At 33.0% G+C, this 20,046-nt stretch overlaps 1 protein-coding gene across 8 annotated transcripts in view; it reads right to left on the reverse strand.

Annotated features, from left to right (window-relative positions):
- The window catches only part of LOC132756321 (cytosolic carboxypeptidase-like protein 5), a 40,794-nt gene extending 21,942 nt beyond the window's left edge, over window positions 1–18,852 (reverse strand). For 7 of the 8 annotated variants that reach the window (XR_009629317.1, XR_009629316.1, XM_060747362.1 and 4 more), the window contains exons 1-12: window positions 18,731–18,852; window positions 13,186–13,324; window positions 11,655–11,748; window positions 10,389–10,560; window positions 9,973–10,139; window positions 8,969–9,152; window positions 7,100–8,365; window positions 4,843–5,012; window positions 4,335–4,470; window positions 3,449–3,633; window positions 2,654–2,853; window positions 526–764 (exon numbers count right to left, since the gene is read on the reverse strand). Coding sequence is in view for 6 of the 8 variants with exons in the window: in XM_060747362.1 (XP_060603345.1) it covers window positions 526–764; window positions 2,654–2,853; window positions 3,449–3,633; window positions 4,335–4,470; window positions 4,843–5,012; window positions 7,100–8,365; window positions 8,969–9,152; window positions 9,973–10,139; window positions 10,389–10,560; window positions 11,655–11,748; window positions 13,186–13,291 (2,919 nt within the window). In the remaining 2 variants the exon portion in view is untranslated. The remainder of the gene's footprint in view (window positions 1–525; window positions 765–2,653; window positions 2,854–3,448; window positions 3,634–4,334; window positions 4,471–4,842; window positions 5,013–7,099; window positions 8,366–8,968; window positions 9,153–9,972; window positions 10,140–10,388; window positions 10,561–11,654; window positions 11,749–13,185; window positions 13,325–18,730) is intronic. The other variant, XM_060747360.1, reaches the window with a different exon arrangement.
- Between the last annotated feature and the right edge of the window lie 1,194 nt (window positions 18,853–20,046).

A 20,046-nucleotide genomic window follows, 5' to 3' on the forward strand; every position in this document is an offset into this window, starting at 1 on the left:
TCTGTCAATGTATTTCAATGCATATCAGCCAATAAATAAAGGTTGTATAAGCAAATTATTAAAATATGTTTTCAGCAAAGGTGATCTTTACCCAAGTGACCCCTTGCACCATCAAAAGCATGGAAGAAATTATGACACTTCCTCTTACTGATTTAGATCACAATGTGAAGTTTTCCTTAAATTCTTCCAATACTGTTCAAGTTATGCTCCAGACATGTGACACACAGTTGGGACAATGATGTGACCTCTGTTCTTCAAGAATATTTGAGCCTTGTCATGACAAAACCAAGTGTGTTTGCGACCAGCAGGGATCCAGACCAGCCTGCACATCTGCACAGTCTGATCAGGATCCATGCTGTTAGCTATCAGTTTCTCTACTTGTAATAGGGTTGGTAAGTGAACAGCATGGATCCTGATCAGACTGCGCGGATGCGCAGGCTGGTCTGGATCCATGCTGGTCGCAAACCCATTACGTTGGTTTTGTCATGGCACGACTCATTTGATATAATTAACAATAAGATTTACCAAATTTGACATATTCTTCAATTGTTCTACCTTCTCTTCTTCAGCCATTCTAGACAACTGTGATAAATTACTACCAGCGGAATATTGTCTGCCTTCTTTTGTATCCATGGCAGCTGTTGTCATGGTGAGACTGACTGGTTGTGACCCGGATGATGAAGCTTGTGGAGCTGATCTACTCACTGGTTGACTGTTGGGAACATTTGGACGTCTTCTATTCTGTGCCATGTTTGACCGAGTGGCTGAAAAATAATCAGCATTATTCTAATGTACAAGTCAAATACTTTTTATTGGCAGCCTGGCAAAGTGGTTAACACGTCAGGCTAGTAATGTAAGGATTGCTGACCACGTGGGTTCAAACCCTGTCAGGGACAAGCCGTTGTTTCCTTGAGCAAGAAACTTAACATTCATTGCTGTTCTGAAACAGATAAATTTGTATAAACTAAACTCCATCTAAAATATTCAAAATCAACAAATTCTTTTTTTTTTATCTGTGTATAGCAACTTTTCAATGTCAAAAATTAGAAAACTTTATAGATAACAAGAACTGTCAGAGGACAGCGATGTCCGCCTATTCAAAAAGTTGTCACAAGTGTGTTTCATTGAGTACAATAATGCTTACCTATATGAATACATAAAATTGTTAGAAAAGGTACAAAGGTTTGTTATTAAGATGTTTTATTGAGCAAATCACTGCTTTATTATTGTGAATGCATAAAATTGTCCCCCAAAAAGGCACAAACCCTTCAGTAGTTATAGAGATACCAGCTTACAAACAAAAACTTTACCAAAAATTTCTTAGTTGAAAAAGGGGCATAATTATGCAAAAAAACAAATCAGAGTTACAGGACGTGTGCCAATCATGTAAGATAATCACAGAGAACAATTGTGTGTGGTTTCAATCCATTCCCTTCTGTAGTTATGGAGATACTTTCTTACATGCAAAAACTTAAACAAAGGGACGCCGACGACGACGCAGACAAATGGGTGACTCCTTTAGCTTGATTATTCTGCGAATAATTGTAAGATGTATTTGCTTCTTCCTTTAAATGGCAGACATTGTATTTCAAAGTTCATGATTACAAAATATGAGCAAGGGAAACAACCAGAAACTCTTGTTTAATTGAAAAAAATGTTAATATTTCAATAAGAATGATGTCTAGTCTTGAGTACAGTTACATAGAAAATAGATTTAAAATTGTCCTTGTGAAAAAACTTCTTATTTTTCATCAAGCATGCACTATATCAGTTTCTAGAGGACAATACAGTAATAATTTACAATATTGTATGGTGGAACAATACTCGTGTGCAGTATTTAATTGATACTTTCCCTGCAGATTTTAATCATTATCTAATTTAATTTGCTTTTATGAATTGACAGGAAACCAGTAATACTTTATCACAGAACTTAATTAGGAACACTTTAAATTGATTTCTGATGATATACTTTGAACATGTTGATGTAAAGTGTAAATGTCAATAAAAACTTCAACACAGCAAGATTTCTGTGATGTATGAAAGAGTTAACTGCTGTCTGCAGATTCTGTTTTAATCATCATTATCAACAAATCATAGCCTGACAGTGTTGTGAACATGTTATTTCAATTTCACCAAGCTGATTAATGAGAAAACAAAAAACTAGCGGGGAAAATGTCGATTCTTTTTACATGTCAGATTTATAATTGAATAGTATTTAATGAGAAATGAAGAAACCTTTGTGCTTCATAATTATCACATTTTTTTAGCTTAACTTTCAAGGCTTACTAGAATGACATATTACATTCATAATAAAATCATTAATCTTTAACGTTATGTCTTCCCATGTATTTAATAGATGCTATAATTTTAGAAATTTAGGGAAACAGAACAAGATTGTAACCATGATCAATCATTATGCTGACCTTGAATAAACATCTATCATCAAAATCTCAATTTCAAAGTACTAATGGGCATGCAGCCTTTTGATTTTAATTCAGCATCAATAACTGGTCCCTGGATAATAGTTATCAATTCATTTCATCTTAAAGCATTAACATTTCACATCCTTCCTTTATATCAAGATCAAATCTAGGCATGTTTAAAAAAAAAAGATTTTAAAATACAAAAAGCAACATTGAAATATGAAGCATACTTTCTCTAACAGGTCCTAATTCCCGCCTGTTCTGGTTGACAGATTCCCGTCGTGAGTAGCGTGATGCAACACTTGTCATGGAGGTTGTTGATTCTGTTGAGTTGTGACGGGACATTGTTTGTCTACTCGGTCCAGAATTGTCATTACTATTACCAAATCTGAACCCTCGTGTAGCACCCTGATTGCTTGTACTATTTATACTGAAAGAAAATAATGTTGCTTTATTAAATGACTCACTGTAGTTTTTCGACACAACAGGACTGGAAATAACTTGTTGAGATTTATGTTCCATTTGATGTAGGTCTAGACCAATAACTTATGAATCATTCCCTGACTCTGTTTTCTAGATTACTGTGAAAAAATCACCTTAAGTTTAAAAGCAATACCTATGCCAGTGTCATTATGTTATACATCTACTAAATGAAATACTTCAGACTAGAATCAACACCTATATATACTTTTATACATCACACTCTATAAATTAAAGTTGTAAATATGTTGTTAATGGCTTGAAATGAAAACTAGAAATCCTAACATAAATAGATCATAAAATTTCACACAATGTTCACTTCTTTCTAGCAAATGAAAGGAAAGGTCTGAAGTTAACATCCTTGAGTATTATTTGTTAATAGCTATCAAACTGTTTGTAAGCATAAGAAATGAATAAAGAGTTGATAATTGCATTACATTTGAAATGTAGCCAAACTAATAATTTATGGCTTAAGAAAGATCTGTATAATTTCCTTGTGATGATTAAATCATACTACATCAACAAACAATATCATATATATATACCTATTACTCCTGGAGAGAGGTTTAGACGGGTTTCTAGGAATTCTGGGACCTCCACGTATACTTCGAAGGAATCTTCTCACAGAATCACGTACACCAGATAGACAGTTGTGTTCAGATAAGGTCAGTCGTGACCATGGATTAACATCAAACATGTCTATAGCAGCAATAGCTAGAGCCCGACCAACCTGTAATATGACATATACAAAATAAATTTGTTAAATTTGCTATGTTTCACATACACAAAAACCACACAACAAAAACATCTATATTGTATATGAGTATTATGCTGATGTAGGTGTAATGCCATTACATAATATTATGTTTAAAAAATTAAGTTTTAATTAGAAGTGGCATATAATGCAAGGGTCAATGAAAGAATATCATAATCTATTACTAGTATAAGGCTATCACAAATAAAACTGGAATGGATCACTGTAGGCCCTTCAGCATAGTATGCTGTCATAGGTGAACTTAAGTCAAAAACAAGTGACAGATCAAGATACTCTTATAACAAAACCTGTCCATAAGAAAGTCCCCTTGACTATTCTCGGTGCTACTGACAGTAAGAAAACGACATAACACTTTAAAAAGGTCACTCAATGTTTTCAGACCTATGTATTTTGTAATCACAAAGAACAAGTGTAAAGTTTTCATCTATTCCCTTTACTAGTTTTGGAGATACCAACATGCATGCAAAAAGTTCACCAAAGTGTGACTTGACGGCAATACCAGCTTTAGTACAATAGCTCTACTTTACTTAAATAGTCAGACTAAAAATTACTAATCAAATTTACAAAATCACTGGTCAAATAACCATTTATTTATATCATAATTGATTGCGTGTTTTAAATTCCATTGTCCAAGACCATTACAGATAAATTAATACCTCTTCAAAGTGTGCCTGTGTGTATTTTGGTGGGAAACCAGCCAGTGGTGGAGGTGTAGCCCGCCCATCATCCCCGTACGCCTGGGGTACAGGGTTTACCATACGTCCAGTATTGTAATTACATTCTAGTGTGTAACTGAAAGATTTTTGCATTAATTTATATCAATAACAATATACATTCATATTGAACATTCTCCTTTCAATACATTTGAGTTATTTCTGTTTTGTTAAAAATGTGTAATAATTTACTGTCTCAATAAGACAAAAAATGAAATTTTGGATATTAATTAATGATAACATTTACATGTACTGTCTTAACTTCTAAGAACATCAAACTTTCTAGTGAACTTTATACAAAGAATTCACTTTATATCAGTTTGATAATGTGTGTATAGAAAACTGATCCCTGTGTGCTTAAAGAAGTAAGTAAATCAATATATTCTGTATATAAACAAATGATTTTACTTATAAATTACAAGCTATATAAACCAGTTAAGTTCCAGTTTACCTGTGTATAATGCCTAATGCCTTGTATATTGCTACTCTCCCACTACCTTCCTTTGACATACCATCCCTCTTATCCTTCGTGTACATGTTCCTCTCTGTAAAGTTACATCCAGTAAAGTCAAAGTGGGCTGTATTCATTGATATCAACTTTGGAAACAACATGTTCTCAACCTAAAATTTATAGAAAATAAAATAACTTGATGAAGTAGAATAAAATAACAGGATACTAGGCTGAACAGAATAAAATAACATGATATTAGACTGAATAGAATAAAATATCCAGATACAAGTTGGATCCTCACTTCATGTTTTGGTGTGTAAATTCAGCATCATTCCTCCATAAGAAACAACAACTATTTTTCCCCTTATTTTTTAATGAAAAAAGAATATCACGCCTCCCCACCAAAAAATAATTATTTTCATGATATTATTTTTTGTTCTTGTTTATTTTACCTGCCTAGGTCTGTCAAAAGCAGGAGACCTTTTAACAATAACTTCAGAATTTTTACAAAATAAAATACTATACATAATTATTAACGACATGAGTATTTTCACTACTTTATGTACAGCAAAAATTGTCTGAAATTACCACTATAAAGGAAAACTATATATATATAAATATATATATATATATAAAGTCAAATAGAATTATTATGCAAGTAATAGTTATAGAATATATACGAGGACTTTACCGGCTGGTATCAGCGCATGGGGCGACAACAAGGGTCAATCACAGGAAATTAATCGAGACGGAACGTCGAGGTTAATTTCCATGATTGACCCTTTTGTCGCCCCATGCGCTGATACCAGCCGGTGAAGTCCGAGTATTTATTCTGTAACTGTTTTATCGCATGACCATCACGACTATTTTCTGGAGATTTACGCTCTCTCGTAATATTTGCTTTATTTAAACATATAAATATTTTAATAAATGCCCGCAGAAATATACCCATTAGAGGCCGTTGAAGGAACTGGAATGAAATAACCATTGGACGAGGTAAGTTGATACATTTTTCTGAATGCCAAATATTAATCATCTTTCCAGCTCATTTTCAAAATATAATCTAGGAAATATTGTCAATAAGAGCCCCGGTGTATATTTTAGAAGTATATCTTGTACGCGTTTTTTTTTAAAACTAACGACATTGTAGTGATTTTTTTCTTAACACTACTTCCATTTATTAATAATTACGCTAGAATACGTGTAGTGCTTTACTGAAAAATGAATAATTTGATCATTGTTTCAGACTAGTTTGTCCTCGAGGTCAGGATGCAGAAAATGGCAATTACTTTCCACTTGAGTCAACATCTTTATAATAACTGCATTTTCAAGTTTTGAAAAAAAAGATCGAGACAATACGTAAATATTTAAAAAAAAAGAGTTCTGTCAACTGTGTAATGTTTTGTTATGCTCTTTTTCGGGTATACTCACTTTATGATTTGAAATAAAATAATAAACTGGGCATGCACGAGAAAGTGTACTGATACCTCATTTAGAGCACCCCAAAGCGTAATCGCTTTACCTCATTTAGAGCACCCCAAAGCGTACTGATACCTCATTTAGAGCACCCCAAAGCGTACTGATACCTCATTTAGAGCACCCCCAAAGTTTTCAAATTCCAAAATTTAGAGAACGCAGATCTTCAAAGGAAAGTTGTGGCGGTCATGCGATAAAGCATCATAAAAAAGACTTGTAATAAAACAAAATAAGATTCTACCAAATATATAAAAATAATACATTATTTAGTTTTTTCAAATTAATTTTTTTTAATTTAACAAAAAAAACACAAGATTTACTTGACAAACTAATATGTAGAATTCATTTGACCATTTATTAAAACCTATCCTTTTAAATTATTTTCTAAAATATTAAGTTTTCTCACATTAAATATCATAAACCACCTGTTTAGGAGTTCAGCATCTTTATTTAATCCTTGATATAAATCCTTTATTAAACATTTTTGATGCAATGAAATTGGTTTTGCTAGACACTAAAATTACATTTGAAAAAGATTTTCAAATAAAACCAGGATGTGCAGTATTTTCAGTGAATTTACCATCAATTATATTATATTAACTGTATTTAAAATGCGTTCTAAGAGAGTCAGTTTCTGGAAATATTACAGGGATCTTAGAAATGATCAAATGTCAATGATATACATGTACAAATAACATGAGAATAAGGCATGGTATTGGTATGCTCTAAATTCATTATCTAATAAATGATTCCTTAAACCTTATCTAATAAATCAACTTACTTGAGTGTCCTCATTTTCAAGAAAATTTCCATAAATAAAGCATCCTCTTTTAGAAGCATGTCCGTGTAAATCCACATAGAATGCTATACCACTGTCACATGGAGGGATATCCCTTAACTTGGCATGATGTAAATGTGGGGCATTATTGTTTGATATCACAGATGGAGTATTATCGTTCTCGTCTTCAGATCCTTCATTCCCGAGATTTTCTGTGTTAATATCTTCGTCATCATCGGAGTCAATCACATGCTGACTCATAATACTGATTCCTTTAGAGAGACGACCACGGAAATCATCAGACATCGTCATCTGAGACAATCTTAACCTTAGATCACTATCAACTCTCTCTTTCTCACCTTGATAACTACTAGCAAAACTTGATGTTGAAGATGATAGCCGTATAGAATCAGCAATGTTTGATTTCTCTTTACGTAGGGCATTATCACTGTCTGATTCTACTAAATCTCCAAGATTTAATCTCTCCACCTTGGGAGAAGTAAACTTTGTAGGAGATTCTGATTTAGTAATGCTGTGTCGTGGTGTACCTGAGATTTGACTTGGTTTTGGAGTATGTGACATAAATACTGTATTATGACTGGTTTGTTCTATGGTGTAAATTTCTAAATCTCCATTTGATATATGACTACTCTCATAGTCATGGGCAGGTTTTGGTTCCGGATGTCTGGGTGTACCTCTAGGAGTTTTGTTGTACATTTTAGAGTCATAATTTCCAGCTGCATTCAGCTGTTGTCTTGGTGTACCATGATAACTTTTTAAAGTTGATTCACTACTTGTTAAACTCTGCGAGCTATGTGCACTTATAGTGCTCCTCTCTGTAAGAGGGTTAGCATTCATGTTTTTATTTTTCTCTTTTCTATGAACATAGAGATTGTGGCTGTTGTGACTAGACAATACAAATCCTCCAGGAAAATTTATATCAATATCAACATTATCATCTTCCTCATGAACAACTCGATTCATAACATGGTAAAACACTAAACAACTTTTTGATGCATAGATGGACGGGTGAAAGTCGAAGCTTGGATCTAGATAAAGTCTGTTAAGATTGACACCTCGTTGATCGGTACGATAATGCCCCCGCGATACACCATCCGGATTCAACATAGGAATCAACTTAAATACAAAATGTTTACGTAGTGATTTGGCACGTGGATCATTTTCACGTAAAATGAAGTCTATAAATCCATTAAATACAGCACTTGCTGGGGTCTCACCTGGATGTACACGGCTACTTAATAAATATACCTGAAAATATAATACAGCAGAATTATTACCAAAATATGTTTCTTTTTAAACAAAAGATAATATTTGTAAAAAGGACACTTATCACCAGATTAATCTACCCTCAGTAAGCATATACTTTAAAATGGATAGTCAACCCAAATGTTTCAACAAAAAGAAATCATCAAAAGACATATTCAAATATCAAATGTACAAACATAACAATAAAATCTTAGTATACAGGACATGAATGTATTGCGCATTAGGGAATAATTAAGCAAAAATCATGCAAGAAACATAGATCTTACAAAGTTAATTCATATAATTTTCCCAAAGACAAGTGTGGAGTTTCAAGTGAATAGCTTTAGTGATAGCAACTCATATTATCCAGCTATAAATAAACAACTTTCTTTGATAGTTTACTAAGGTTAGTTGAAACATATTTATCTTAGCTTGATTGGGAAACAAGTTCTTGCAACTTATATTGATCACTTTCGAGTCCACTTCCTGAAACCAACCAGTACTGGTGTCATATGAAGAAACATGGTCATGACCCAAATAGGGCTCAAACCCATGATCCCTGGGTTGAGAGTCAGACACTAAGGTAAATGTATAGCATGATGTTACCCTTTTGCCTTTGAATTTTTTACATCTTTGTTCTGTATTTCTCTCTGGGAACAAGTTTGAGTCAAAATGAGGCTCGTTCTCATTGATAATACCGTGACACGAGGATATTGTGATGAGGTCAATGCGTAGCTTATCTAGCGAATAACACAATAATTCTCTATGATAGTAGATACTATCTGCAGCACTGAAATAAATATACACAACAGGTCAAAACTTGAAACAATTACTACTTTATATACATTATTGAGGTAAGTATTCAATTTTTGCTATAGTTTTCCTTAATAGACAAGATTTACATAAGTTAATGTTATATACAATTTCTGTCACAAAAACTTTTTACCTATTCCTTACATTAGCTGTAAAGAATAGACCTACAACTTGATCATGACAATTGTCATTTTCATTCTTGAAAATTGATTTATATTTAAACATAAAACTAAGTTTAAGTATTTCACAAGATCAATTAAAATCAATGGGATAGTGATAAAAGTAAAGGTAATATTTCAATTGGAATAAATAATTTCTTTTCATATCAACCATAATGAGATTATTGATTGTAAAATATTTTCATTTAAAATACAAACAGATGAATACAGAAACTGATAGTTATATAAATCATCAATAAAACTAATTGCATATAAATACAGTTTTCATTGAAGAAAATATTGATTATCTCTCTATTAGTTTAAAATAAAAGAACTGAATAACTTTCCTTTGAACAAAAAAGTTGTAAACAGTTGTAATATCTAAATCATACAGAATAACATCTTTCACTGGGCTTAGGCTTCTTCACAATCAAGTGAGAACAATCATTGTACTTGTCAATACATATTGATATACTAGACTTTGTGTACTCTTGTGTTGCTACATGTAATAGTATTAATAAAGTGTTGCTCTATTCTGTTTTATAGCTATATTACCAAGAATGTGTTTGCACAGTTTGGTATTCTGTACAACTGTATTACCAACAACAAGTTTAGTAAACTTTACATTAACTATATTACCTTTCACTTGTTACATTTTTACAATGATGGAACTTTTTATCAAGTTCCTGCAGGCAATCTTGACTTTCTGTATAAGACCAGGGATAACAAAATGCAAAATAAGTTGTAGCACCTCGGAATTCTGGGAAACGATATGTAAATGACAGGATAAACTGTCCATCCACAGTCTGTAAATATATTGTAATAAAGTGATGTTTTAATATGAAACTGCGTTTTTCATGATTACAATGTAACATTTATCACAATTATTTACCTACAAAAAGCACGAACACATACTTCCTAAAATTTTGAAAATCATTTATACAGATTTATACAGGGCAGAACAAAGTGTTACCAGAGGGTTGATTTCATCGTATGATACATAGTTTAAATGAATAAAACAAAATAATGTTATATATATCTAAAAACATGTATACCTCATATGAAGGTCTATCTCTTATTCTTTCCCATTTCTGTCGCCCTGGCACAGTTTTAACTATAGGTGAGTGTCCCTGGCTATACAGCTTTCCCTGACGGTTCATATTTACAATATTTAATTTGATCAGACGACCTGGATTCCAACCTCGTACACCAAAATAAAACCAGGACCTGAAGTACAAAATGTTTAGTCTCATAATTTGATTATATCATTATCAATTAGTAACTAAAAATAACTTTTTTTTTCACATACACTGACAATGACATAAATTTTATTCTCTCAAAGGCCAGAGGCTCATGCAAAAATATACATACACAATTTGTATATATAAATTGTACAATACGTAGACATAGTGAGTGTAGTCTTTGATAATACATGTATATACACTATAAAAACTTTGTGGAGACTGAACAAACATAACATATAACACAAAATAAATGCAAATAATATAATTATTGTCTAAAAATGTAAAAATAAATAAAGATTTATTTAATTCAGTTTTAATAATCATTAAATGTATATATAATTGCATCACTTTGTGTGAGTAATAGAAATATTTTGATAAATGTATGCAAAAGCTTTGATGTCAAGAAATTCAATTTTCAACTTTATCCACTTAGAATGTTTGTGCCCTTTACTTGTAAGCTTTAAATATGCTTGTATTAAAAACAGTTGCTATACATATATTTATGTGATTTTTATTGTCCATATAAATTAGTTTCATGTTAAGATAATGTATATTTGTTTTAAGACTAGAAGATTAAAATTCTACCCTGTTCCATTCTGTAATCATTGAATATTCAACACACATTTGATGCTTGTATAAAAGAATGTTATCAATTATTGTATGATGAAACCGAAGTAAATCATATCTAAACTATTAATATCATTTTTATCTAAGGTTAAGCTATAAAAAATCATAAATTTGTATATATGTACACAAGTATATATGTATATAAGTGCTGTTTATTATTTATTTACTTTGTTAGGATATATTATTGCACATGTTGACAATAAAGCCATGAAGGCAGTGATTTTCCTTCTTATATAACAGACTCCGAAAAAGGGCCTATTCCCAATTGAAATTTTCTTTAAAATCATGCAGTTTTCCCAAAAATCTGAACTTAAACCTGCTTTTTTTCTTCCCAAATAAGCAATTTTAGCGATAATTTTTCCCAAATTCAAGAGGCTAAGGCCTCTTCCCAATTAAGCAAGAAAAATCACTGGAAGGATTATATTTTGTTACATTTAGTATATATGTTACCTGTTGCCGTTTTCAAATTCAGTACCAGCACAATCTGGTTTTGTCCACACATTAAACTCATAGTCTGCTTTTATCTCACTGAAGTATTTACCACCTAGAAAACAACATCAACACTATTAGTTATTTACTTTGTTCAACTACAGTTAAAGGGACCCCACTGAGGTTTTAAAGCTTAAAAACATAACATTTGAATTTATTACATACATGAGCTGGGGCACTTTAAACAGAAATATATGCAAAGATAGTTAAGAAATATACTTTGAAATAAATTGAAAATTGTATTTTTATGCTTTTCTTAGGCCGTTTTGAGTGAAAAGCGTTTAAACGTCTTTCATTTTGTGTTATATTTTTTACAATTTGAATAATTATTCCAGAAAAACAATGTGCGCGAATGATCTGAAATTTTGCACAAAGATTAGTGGTCTAAACCTACTTCAAATGGTCCATTTATCTGGAAAAAATATTTTCAGTCCGATCATTTCAAAAAACCTCAATGGAGTCCCTTTAACAACAGTTATTTTACATTTATATTTATCCCCAAGATTCTATTGAACATGCAGTATTTGTTTATGGTTAAGTTTGGTCACTGCTAAAAGGTTTAACATTTTTTCATTACATCTTTCGATATTTGAATAAAAGACATGCACCATGTTCGAGGGAAATATTTTGTGATTCCAATGGTACATATTTTTTCCATTGTAGCTTGTTGCAGAAATTATGACACATATTTTTATCAAAATATTGCCACATAGAAACATTTTTGCAAGCTTAACAGATAAGAATAAAATCTTTTCGGAAATTATATGTATTATTTAAAAAAAAATACATCTATAAATACAAATGCACATATTTCTTGTATAATACAGTAATAGAAGATTTATTTTATTTAATAACGTTCCTTTAACATGCCATATGCGGCACAGGCATAGATGTTTGTTTGGTGTGTTTACATCATTCCTTTGTTACTGATGAAACTTATTAAACGAAACATATTTTGATAAGTAGTGTTGGTTTTTGATCTTTTTATCCTTTGGAAAATAATGAAAGTTGCTATGTCTGTCAGAAGAAATCATTAATAGGTCTCTATTGATAACTTTAAAGTTATGTTTCAAAACTGATCAGTGATTTTTCCCAGTGTTTTGTAAATGGTTACAGGGTCCTTAGAATTGTGATAGTAAGTGTCGTAATGCCATTATCTATGAAAATAGTACTATTTTATACAGCTAAAATTTAGCTATAACATAAACAAACTGTCATCATGCTTTGGAAAATTCACTGGTAACACCCTATAAAATAAAGTCTTATAGTTTAATGTCTGCTTTTCATGTTTTTAAGGTCTTGACAACTTTTCCAAAGACTAGAAAATGAAAATTGTGAATTTTAATAAAGCAGTTGGTGAAAAAAGGACACTTTTTGGCTTTGTAAATAGGGCCATATTTCTACCCTAAAACTGTGTAAAAAAAAAACACTGTTGATAGACATGTTAAGTTATGAGTTTTTTCTATCATGAGTAGTGTCTGATTTATCATACCTCCAGAGTCATCGTCATCATCATCTTTTGTAACCTTCTCAACTCGTGCAAGATTGCCTGAATCAAACTTGGACGTAAACAGCAGACCTCCACATCTAGCCTCCATCTTTGTTAGTTAATGTTAGTACTGTATATATACCTGTGAATGTAAAAAAGCGGACATATTAACATTCTTAAGAAAGAATCTGTGTTTGCTTTAAGTAATTATGCATCCCATGTAATGAAATAAAGATAAACATGTATAGTTATCTTCTTGATGTTACTAAACTTAAGTCTATTTTGTTTTTGTTCTTATAGTGACTTGTAGATGGTCTTTACATCAAACTAATGCGCTATTAGGATAAAATAGATGCAAAGGAGTAAGAATTTTTACAAACCAGAATACTAATATCAATACTTCCAGTGTCATTTGCAGGCATGAAGAAATGACTTAGCAATCATTTAGAGGCAGAAAAATAAACCATTGCCTCTACCAGGTCCTTAACAGACGACTTTATAACTAACATTCATCAAGAGCATTAATTTTGATCATGAACAGTGATTAGGTCACAACTTTTCTAGTAAAAGATTGCCTTTCAAAATAGTAAAAGAAGTGTAGCGATTATAGGAACAACCCTTTTCGCAATATGTTATACGGGGAAGTCAAAGAACGGGCCCGCGAAGCGGGTCCGGGCTTTGGCTTGCCCGGCTATAGACTACATGTGTATATTTAAAAGAAAATCAATTAAAAAACAATTAAAAAATATATAGAATTCTACTGGTTGGGGAGATAACTTCGGCTGGTTGATAAACTCGGCTTTTTATAATTAAATCGAGTTATCGGAATTTTTAATCTAATTAAGCTCACCATCTCATACTATCGCTGGAATTCGACAATATCTGGAAATTTTGTCAAGTTTGGTAAGATATTAAAAAAACAAGATATGTTTGTAAAACATGTATGCCCCCTATCAGCAGCCAATTATTCATGTGATAAGGTAATTATGCATGACTTCTGACCCAGTGATCAAACAATTAATAAGGGTTATCAAGTATCTACTGGCCATGACCTTGACCTTTGACCCCTTGACCCAAAACTCAATAGGGGTCATCTGCTGGTCAAGACAAATCATCATACAAAGTTTGAAGTTCCTAGGCCTAAGCGTTTTTACTTAATTGATCAGAAACCGTTTTTACTTACAAGGTCAATGTGACCTTGACCTTTGACCCCTTGACCCCAAAATCAATAGGGGTCATTTGCTGGTCATGACTAATCACCATGCCAAGTTTGAAGTTCCTAGGCCTAAGGGTTCTTTTATTATTGATCCGAAACCGTTTTAACATACAAGGTCAATGTGACCTTGACCTTTGACCCCAAAATCAATAGGGGTCATCTGCTGATCATGACCAATCACTATGCCAAGTTTGAAGTTCCTAGGCCCAAGTGTTCTTTAGTTATTGATCAGAAACCGTTTTTACTTACAAGGTCAATGGGACCTTGACCTTTGACCCCTTGATCCCAAAATCGAAAGGGGGTAATCTGCTGGTCATGAAAAATCACCATACCAAGTTTGAAGTTCCTAGGCCTAAGCGTTCTTAAGTTATTGATCAGAAACCTTTTTACTTACAAGGTCGATGTGACCTTGACCTTTGACCCCTTGACCCAAAACTCAATAGGGGTCATCTGCTGGTCACCACCAATCATCATACAAAGTTTGAAGTTCCTAGGCCTAAGCGTTTTTAGTTAATTGATCAGAAACCGTTTTAACCTACAAGGTCAATGTTACATGACCTTTGACCCCTTGACCCTAAAAACAATAGGTCATCTGCTGGTCATGACCAATCACCATACCAAGTTTGAAGTTCCTAGGCCTAAGGGTTCTTAAGTTATTGATCGGAAAGCATTTTTACCTACAAGGTCAATGTGACCTTTCCCTTTGACCCCTTACCCCAAAATCAGTAGGGGTCATCTGCTGGTCATGACCAATCACCATACCAAGTTTGAAGTTCCTAGGCCTAAGGGTTCTTTAGTTTATTGATCGGAAACTGCTTTTACCTAAGAGGTCAATGTGACCTTGACCTTTGACCCCTTGACCCCAAAATCAATAGGGGTCATCTACTGATCATGACCAATCACCATACCAAGTTTGAAGTTCCTAGGCCTAAGGGTTCTTTAGTTATTGATCCGAAACTGTTTTTACCTAAGAGGTCAATGTGACCTTGACCTTTGACCCCTTGACCCCAAAATCAATAGGGTCATCTACTGATCATGACCAATCACCATATCAAGTTTGTAGTCCCTAGGCCTAAGGGTTCTTTCGTTATTGATCGGAAACAGTTTTTTACCTACAAAGGTCAATGTGACCTTGACCTTTAACCCCTTAACTCCAAAATCAATAGGGGTCATCTACTGATCATGACCAATCACCATATCAAGTTTGAAGTCCCTAGGCCTAAGGGTTCTTTCGTTATTGATCGGAAACCGTTTTTACCTACAAGGTCAATGTGACCTTGACCTTTGACCACTTAACCCCAAAATCAATAGGGGTCATCTGCTGGTCATAACCAATCACCTATACCAAGTTTGAAGTTCCTAGGCCTAAGGGTTCTTTTGTTATTGATCGGAAACCGTTTTTACCCAAGAGGTCAATGTGACCTTGACCTTTGACCCCTTGACCCCAAAATCGTTAGGGGTCATCTACTGATCATGACCAATCACCATACCAAGTTTTGAAGTTCCTAGGCCTTAGGGTTCTTTACTTATTGATCGGAAACCGTTTTTGCTTACAAGGTCAATGTGACCTTGACCTTTGACCCCTTGACCCCAAAATCAATAGGGGTCATCTACTGATCATGACAAATCACCATACCAAGTTTGAAGTTCCTAGGCCTTAAGGTTCTTTAGTTATTGATCGGAAACCGTTTTTGCTTACAAGGTCAATGTGACCTTGACCTTTGACCCCTTGACCCCAAAATCAATAGGGGTCATCTACTGATCATGACAAATCACCATACCAAGTTTGAAGTTCCTAGGCCTTAAGGTTCTTTAGTTATTGATCGGAAACCGTTTTTGCTTACAAGGTCAATGTGACCTTGACCTTTGACCCCTTGACCCCAAAATCAATAGGGGTCATCTACTTGTCATGACTAATCACCATACCAAGTTTGAAGTTCCTAGGCCTAAGGGTTCTTTAGTTATCACTCGGAAACCATTTGGTCTACGGACCGACGGACCGACGGACCGACAAGTGCAAAGCAATATACCCCCTTTTTTTCAAAAGGGGGCATAATAACACAATCTTTTACCTGTTTGTTTACAAAACATGCCTATAAACATTACAGGAATCCCATTGTTGTGCCCATGCAGCAGATGCTCATGTTGAGGCCTGCACATGGGTACTTTTATATATTGACCGAGTACCGGTAAAGAAGACGACGTTTACGTATACATTTTGTAGATTTAATTCAGACTCACTTTGTCTTGCTAACTCAGAAAAAAGGCTGATTACACAATTGTAATCTTTAAGTGGAATGGATTGAAAGACTGATGTTAATTGCTCCTTTTATATGCTAATGTGTAGGTTGAATACCACTAAATTAATTTCTTCTTCACTCTGTTAAGCTAAGCAAAAATTTTTTTTAATCACTAATTCTTTAACTACAACGTAAACGTAAACAAATAAATGAAATATGCCCCCAAAACACTGATTTTCGGCCGAGTTTATCTCCCAAACCAGTATACCTATCAATGAAATTTCCAGTGTCAGTTCTAGTCGGGCGCCGCCATTTACAATGTAACTCAATGATAAAAGGCGGGGTATTCCGATAACGGAACAAATCTCAACTTTTCGGATAAATGATAATCGTCGAGTGTTCCGAGTGTAACAAAAGCGGTGCATGTAATACCGAATGACACCTTTAAAACGGAAAGAATGAAAGGAATTTTTAACAACTTCCCCGTTCATAGGCTTTGCCTAATTTCATATTATTAAAGTATTTGCCCAGTAAACTGTTGAGTAAACAAGTGGTCTGAATTGAAACCCCAGTCTGTACCTAGGCTAACAATATTTCTGGTGACAGTTGTTCATCTGCTGTAAGTTCCATTATTTGTCACGATAGCATGTTACTGCAGAGCTCCAGATAGCGTGCGTATAAGCGTAAAATACGCATAGAAAATCTAAAATACGCATCACTTTCAAAATTCGTGCGTCACAGTTACGCACAACAAAATGAAAATACGCTTGTATGTCAAAATTTATGCGTAAAAGAGTAGAAGTGTAAACATTTGATATGTAGAAAGAAAAAGTTTTGAGCATAAAAATACAATTTATTTCCATTTTATTGCATTGAAAACTAAATATTCTGTTGTCAACAACGCATGTTAAAGGAAATACAGAAGGGAAGTAACTCCCGTAGATCAACCTGTGAAATTATTGATGAAATTTGTGCCAGATAATCATCGTAGGAGTAAACACAATTTTAAGTTTGTTTAGGCATCTATTTGACATGCTTATGCCTCAATATAAACAAAAATATATTTTAATTTCTTTAACTTTTGTTGTTGGAACAAAATAACATGTTTTTCACCTGCAGTTTTGTACTCAATATTTTCGTACCCAGTCTACAGTTACGGACAATTTTCTCTCAGACCAATACCTTTTTTAAGGAAAGATAAAAAAAATCTTGTTTATGTTTCTTTAATTTTAATTTCAACTATAATTGTTCAAACTGGAGAACATGATAAGGTGCATGCCAACAGAAATAAAAAAAGAAAAATATTGACTCCTAGAAAATAAAATAATTTCATGCCTTCCACTAGTGGAAGTTTGGGAGTCATTTACTCCTTCATTTTGGCCTGTGACTTCCTAAAATCAATACTTTTCATTATTTACCTATATAATGTGACTTCCAATATCAGAGATTTTGAAGTCTTTGACTTCCAAATTTTGAAAATGGAAGCCCTGATAATTTTGCTGTGTATCCTAAACTTGAGTTCCAGTATACTCTGGAAGTCTGACTTTACATGGCATGCTTTGTATTGTTTCACATTAAATCAGTATTCAATTTGTAAAGGTTTTTCTAAAAAAAGAAAATAAACAAACAAACAAAACAATAAGTTTAATTTGTTTAAAAAAAATGCAAAATGCTTTTTTGACAGATTTTACCCCTTAAGTTTTTCAGAATTTGCATTTTACCCCTCACTCTAAATTTTGAGGGGTAAAAACCCCTTGGCCAAAAAAATTATCTGGAGCTCTGGTTACTGAATATGTCACCTTTGAAGAACAGCCAAAATCGGTATCTTTTAAAAGGCTGATCTTCACATAAATGTCAATGAACAAAAGTCAAGGCAGAGATGTGGTTTAGATTTGGTGTACCTAACTAACTTAAACAGAGTAAAATCATGTTTGTGCAGCTCATGACCCTTGACATGTTCTTTTCTTTGATGATGATCATAGCCTAGTGCAAAAGTGTCTTTTATTATAAATTAAACAAACCAAGTGTAGGCGAGTAGGTCAATAGTTGATTAAGCAAAAGTTTCTTATCTAGAAAATAAACTCCAAATTACCATCACACCGTCCATAAATTAAGCACTTATTAAATTTACTTCATAAACATTGCCATTTGTAGCCGGCAGCCATTTTGTAAACTATGGTGGTTGCTTACCATGTGACATAAACAGACACATTTTATTGGCTGATATACTATGTCACATGATCATAAAATGGAAGATGATAAAAAATTTGTACACAGGGCATCAATCCACTAAATAACTACTTTAGAGAAAATACAACTAAATTCTTTTCCTGCATTATTTGTATGACATTGTATGATACCACATTCGGAATCATAGAATAAAACATTTTTAGCCTTACAGTACACTTTATTGATAAAAATATACTTTTTGCATATTATCGCCGCATCTAATGAAACAGACGATGAGGCGATACCGGCTTGATTTTTTAATTATTTTAAAATTTATCTTAAGTACCAAGGTTTTTTATGCTGATCTTTCTTTAAATAATTTTCTTTTGAGCCTATACTACACGTTACACCCAATTATTTCTTTAAATCAAATTGTCCGTGCTAACATTGGAATATGTACGCAAGTTGAAAAAATAAGACATAACTTTCGGAGATTTTAAAGTGTCAATCCGTACGTCTGTCTCTGCCAGACGAAATTTGTTGTTATTTTAAAAAGAAACGGTTATGTTATTATTTATTGATAATTTCACAAATACACACATATACGAGATTACGTGTTTTAAACATTTAACGAATGTAATGTTTGTTTTCTTTTCTTTTTTCGTAGTTTATTGAGATTTTATAAATTTTGAATAAAAAAAGTACCTTTATGTTTCTATTACTTTGTTCATAATCAGTACATGTATTGTAATATGGATTGTCTGTATCGTTATATATCGCAATACTGGGTGCACCCCTGTCAATATAATAGTCGAGCATTTTTTTCGCTTGCGTAATAACACGTCGCTTGGCTAAAAAATGCAGCAACACTAACCCAGACTCTGAATATGTCACTGGTCAGCGATATTTGTTTATTTTACCCCAGAATAACTACAGACATCTGATAAATTGTTTAAAGTCCCGTTTTATCGGGAAAAAGACAACTTAATACATGTTCCATTGTTTAGTGTCATCTAGAGTGAAATACTGTATATTTCGCAAAATTTAACTTAGAAACTACGATATTGGCAGCTGAACATTGACCTACAAATGGCAGTGACAATCTGATTTTAAATGCCAGTAAAAGCTAAAAATACCGTCAACGAAAACTTTTACATTATTCGGTCGTACCACTATGATATAATAGGTTTTGCAAGTTATTCAATTATTACATTTTGGATTTTTATTGAAATATAGAAG

The sequence above is a fragment of the Ruditapes philippinarum genome, unplaced genomic scaffold (genome assembly GCF_026571515.1).
Source record: "Ruditapes philippinarum isolate M1 unplaced genomic scaffold, ASM2657151v2 ctg2111_1_1_1_1, whole genome shotgun sequence".
NCBI lineage: Eukaryota > Metazoa > Mollusca > Bivalvia > Venerida > Veneridae > Ruditapes > Ruditapes philippinarum.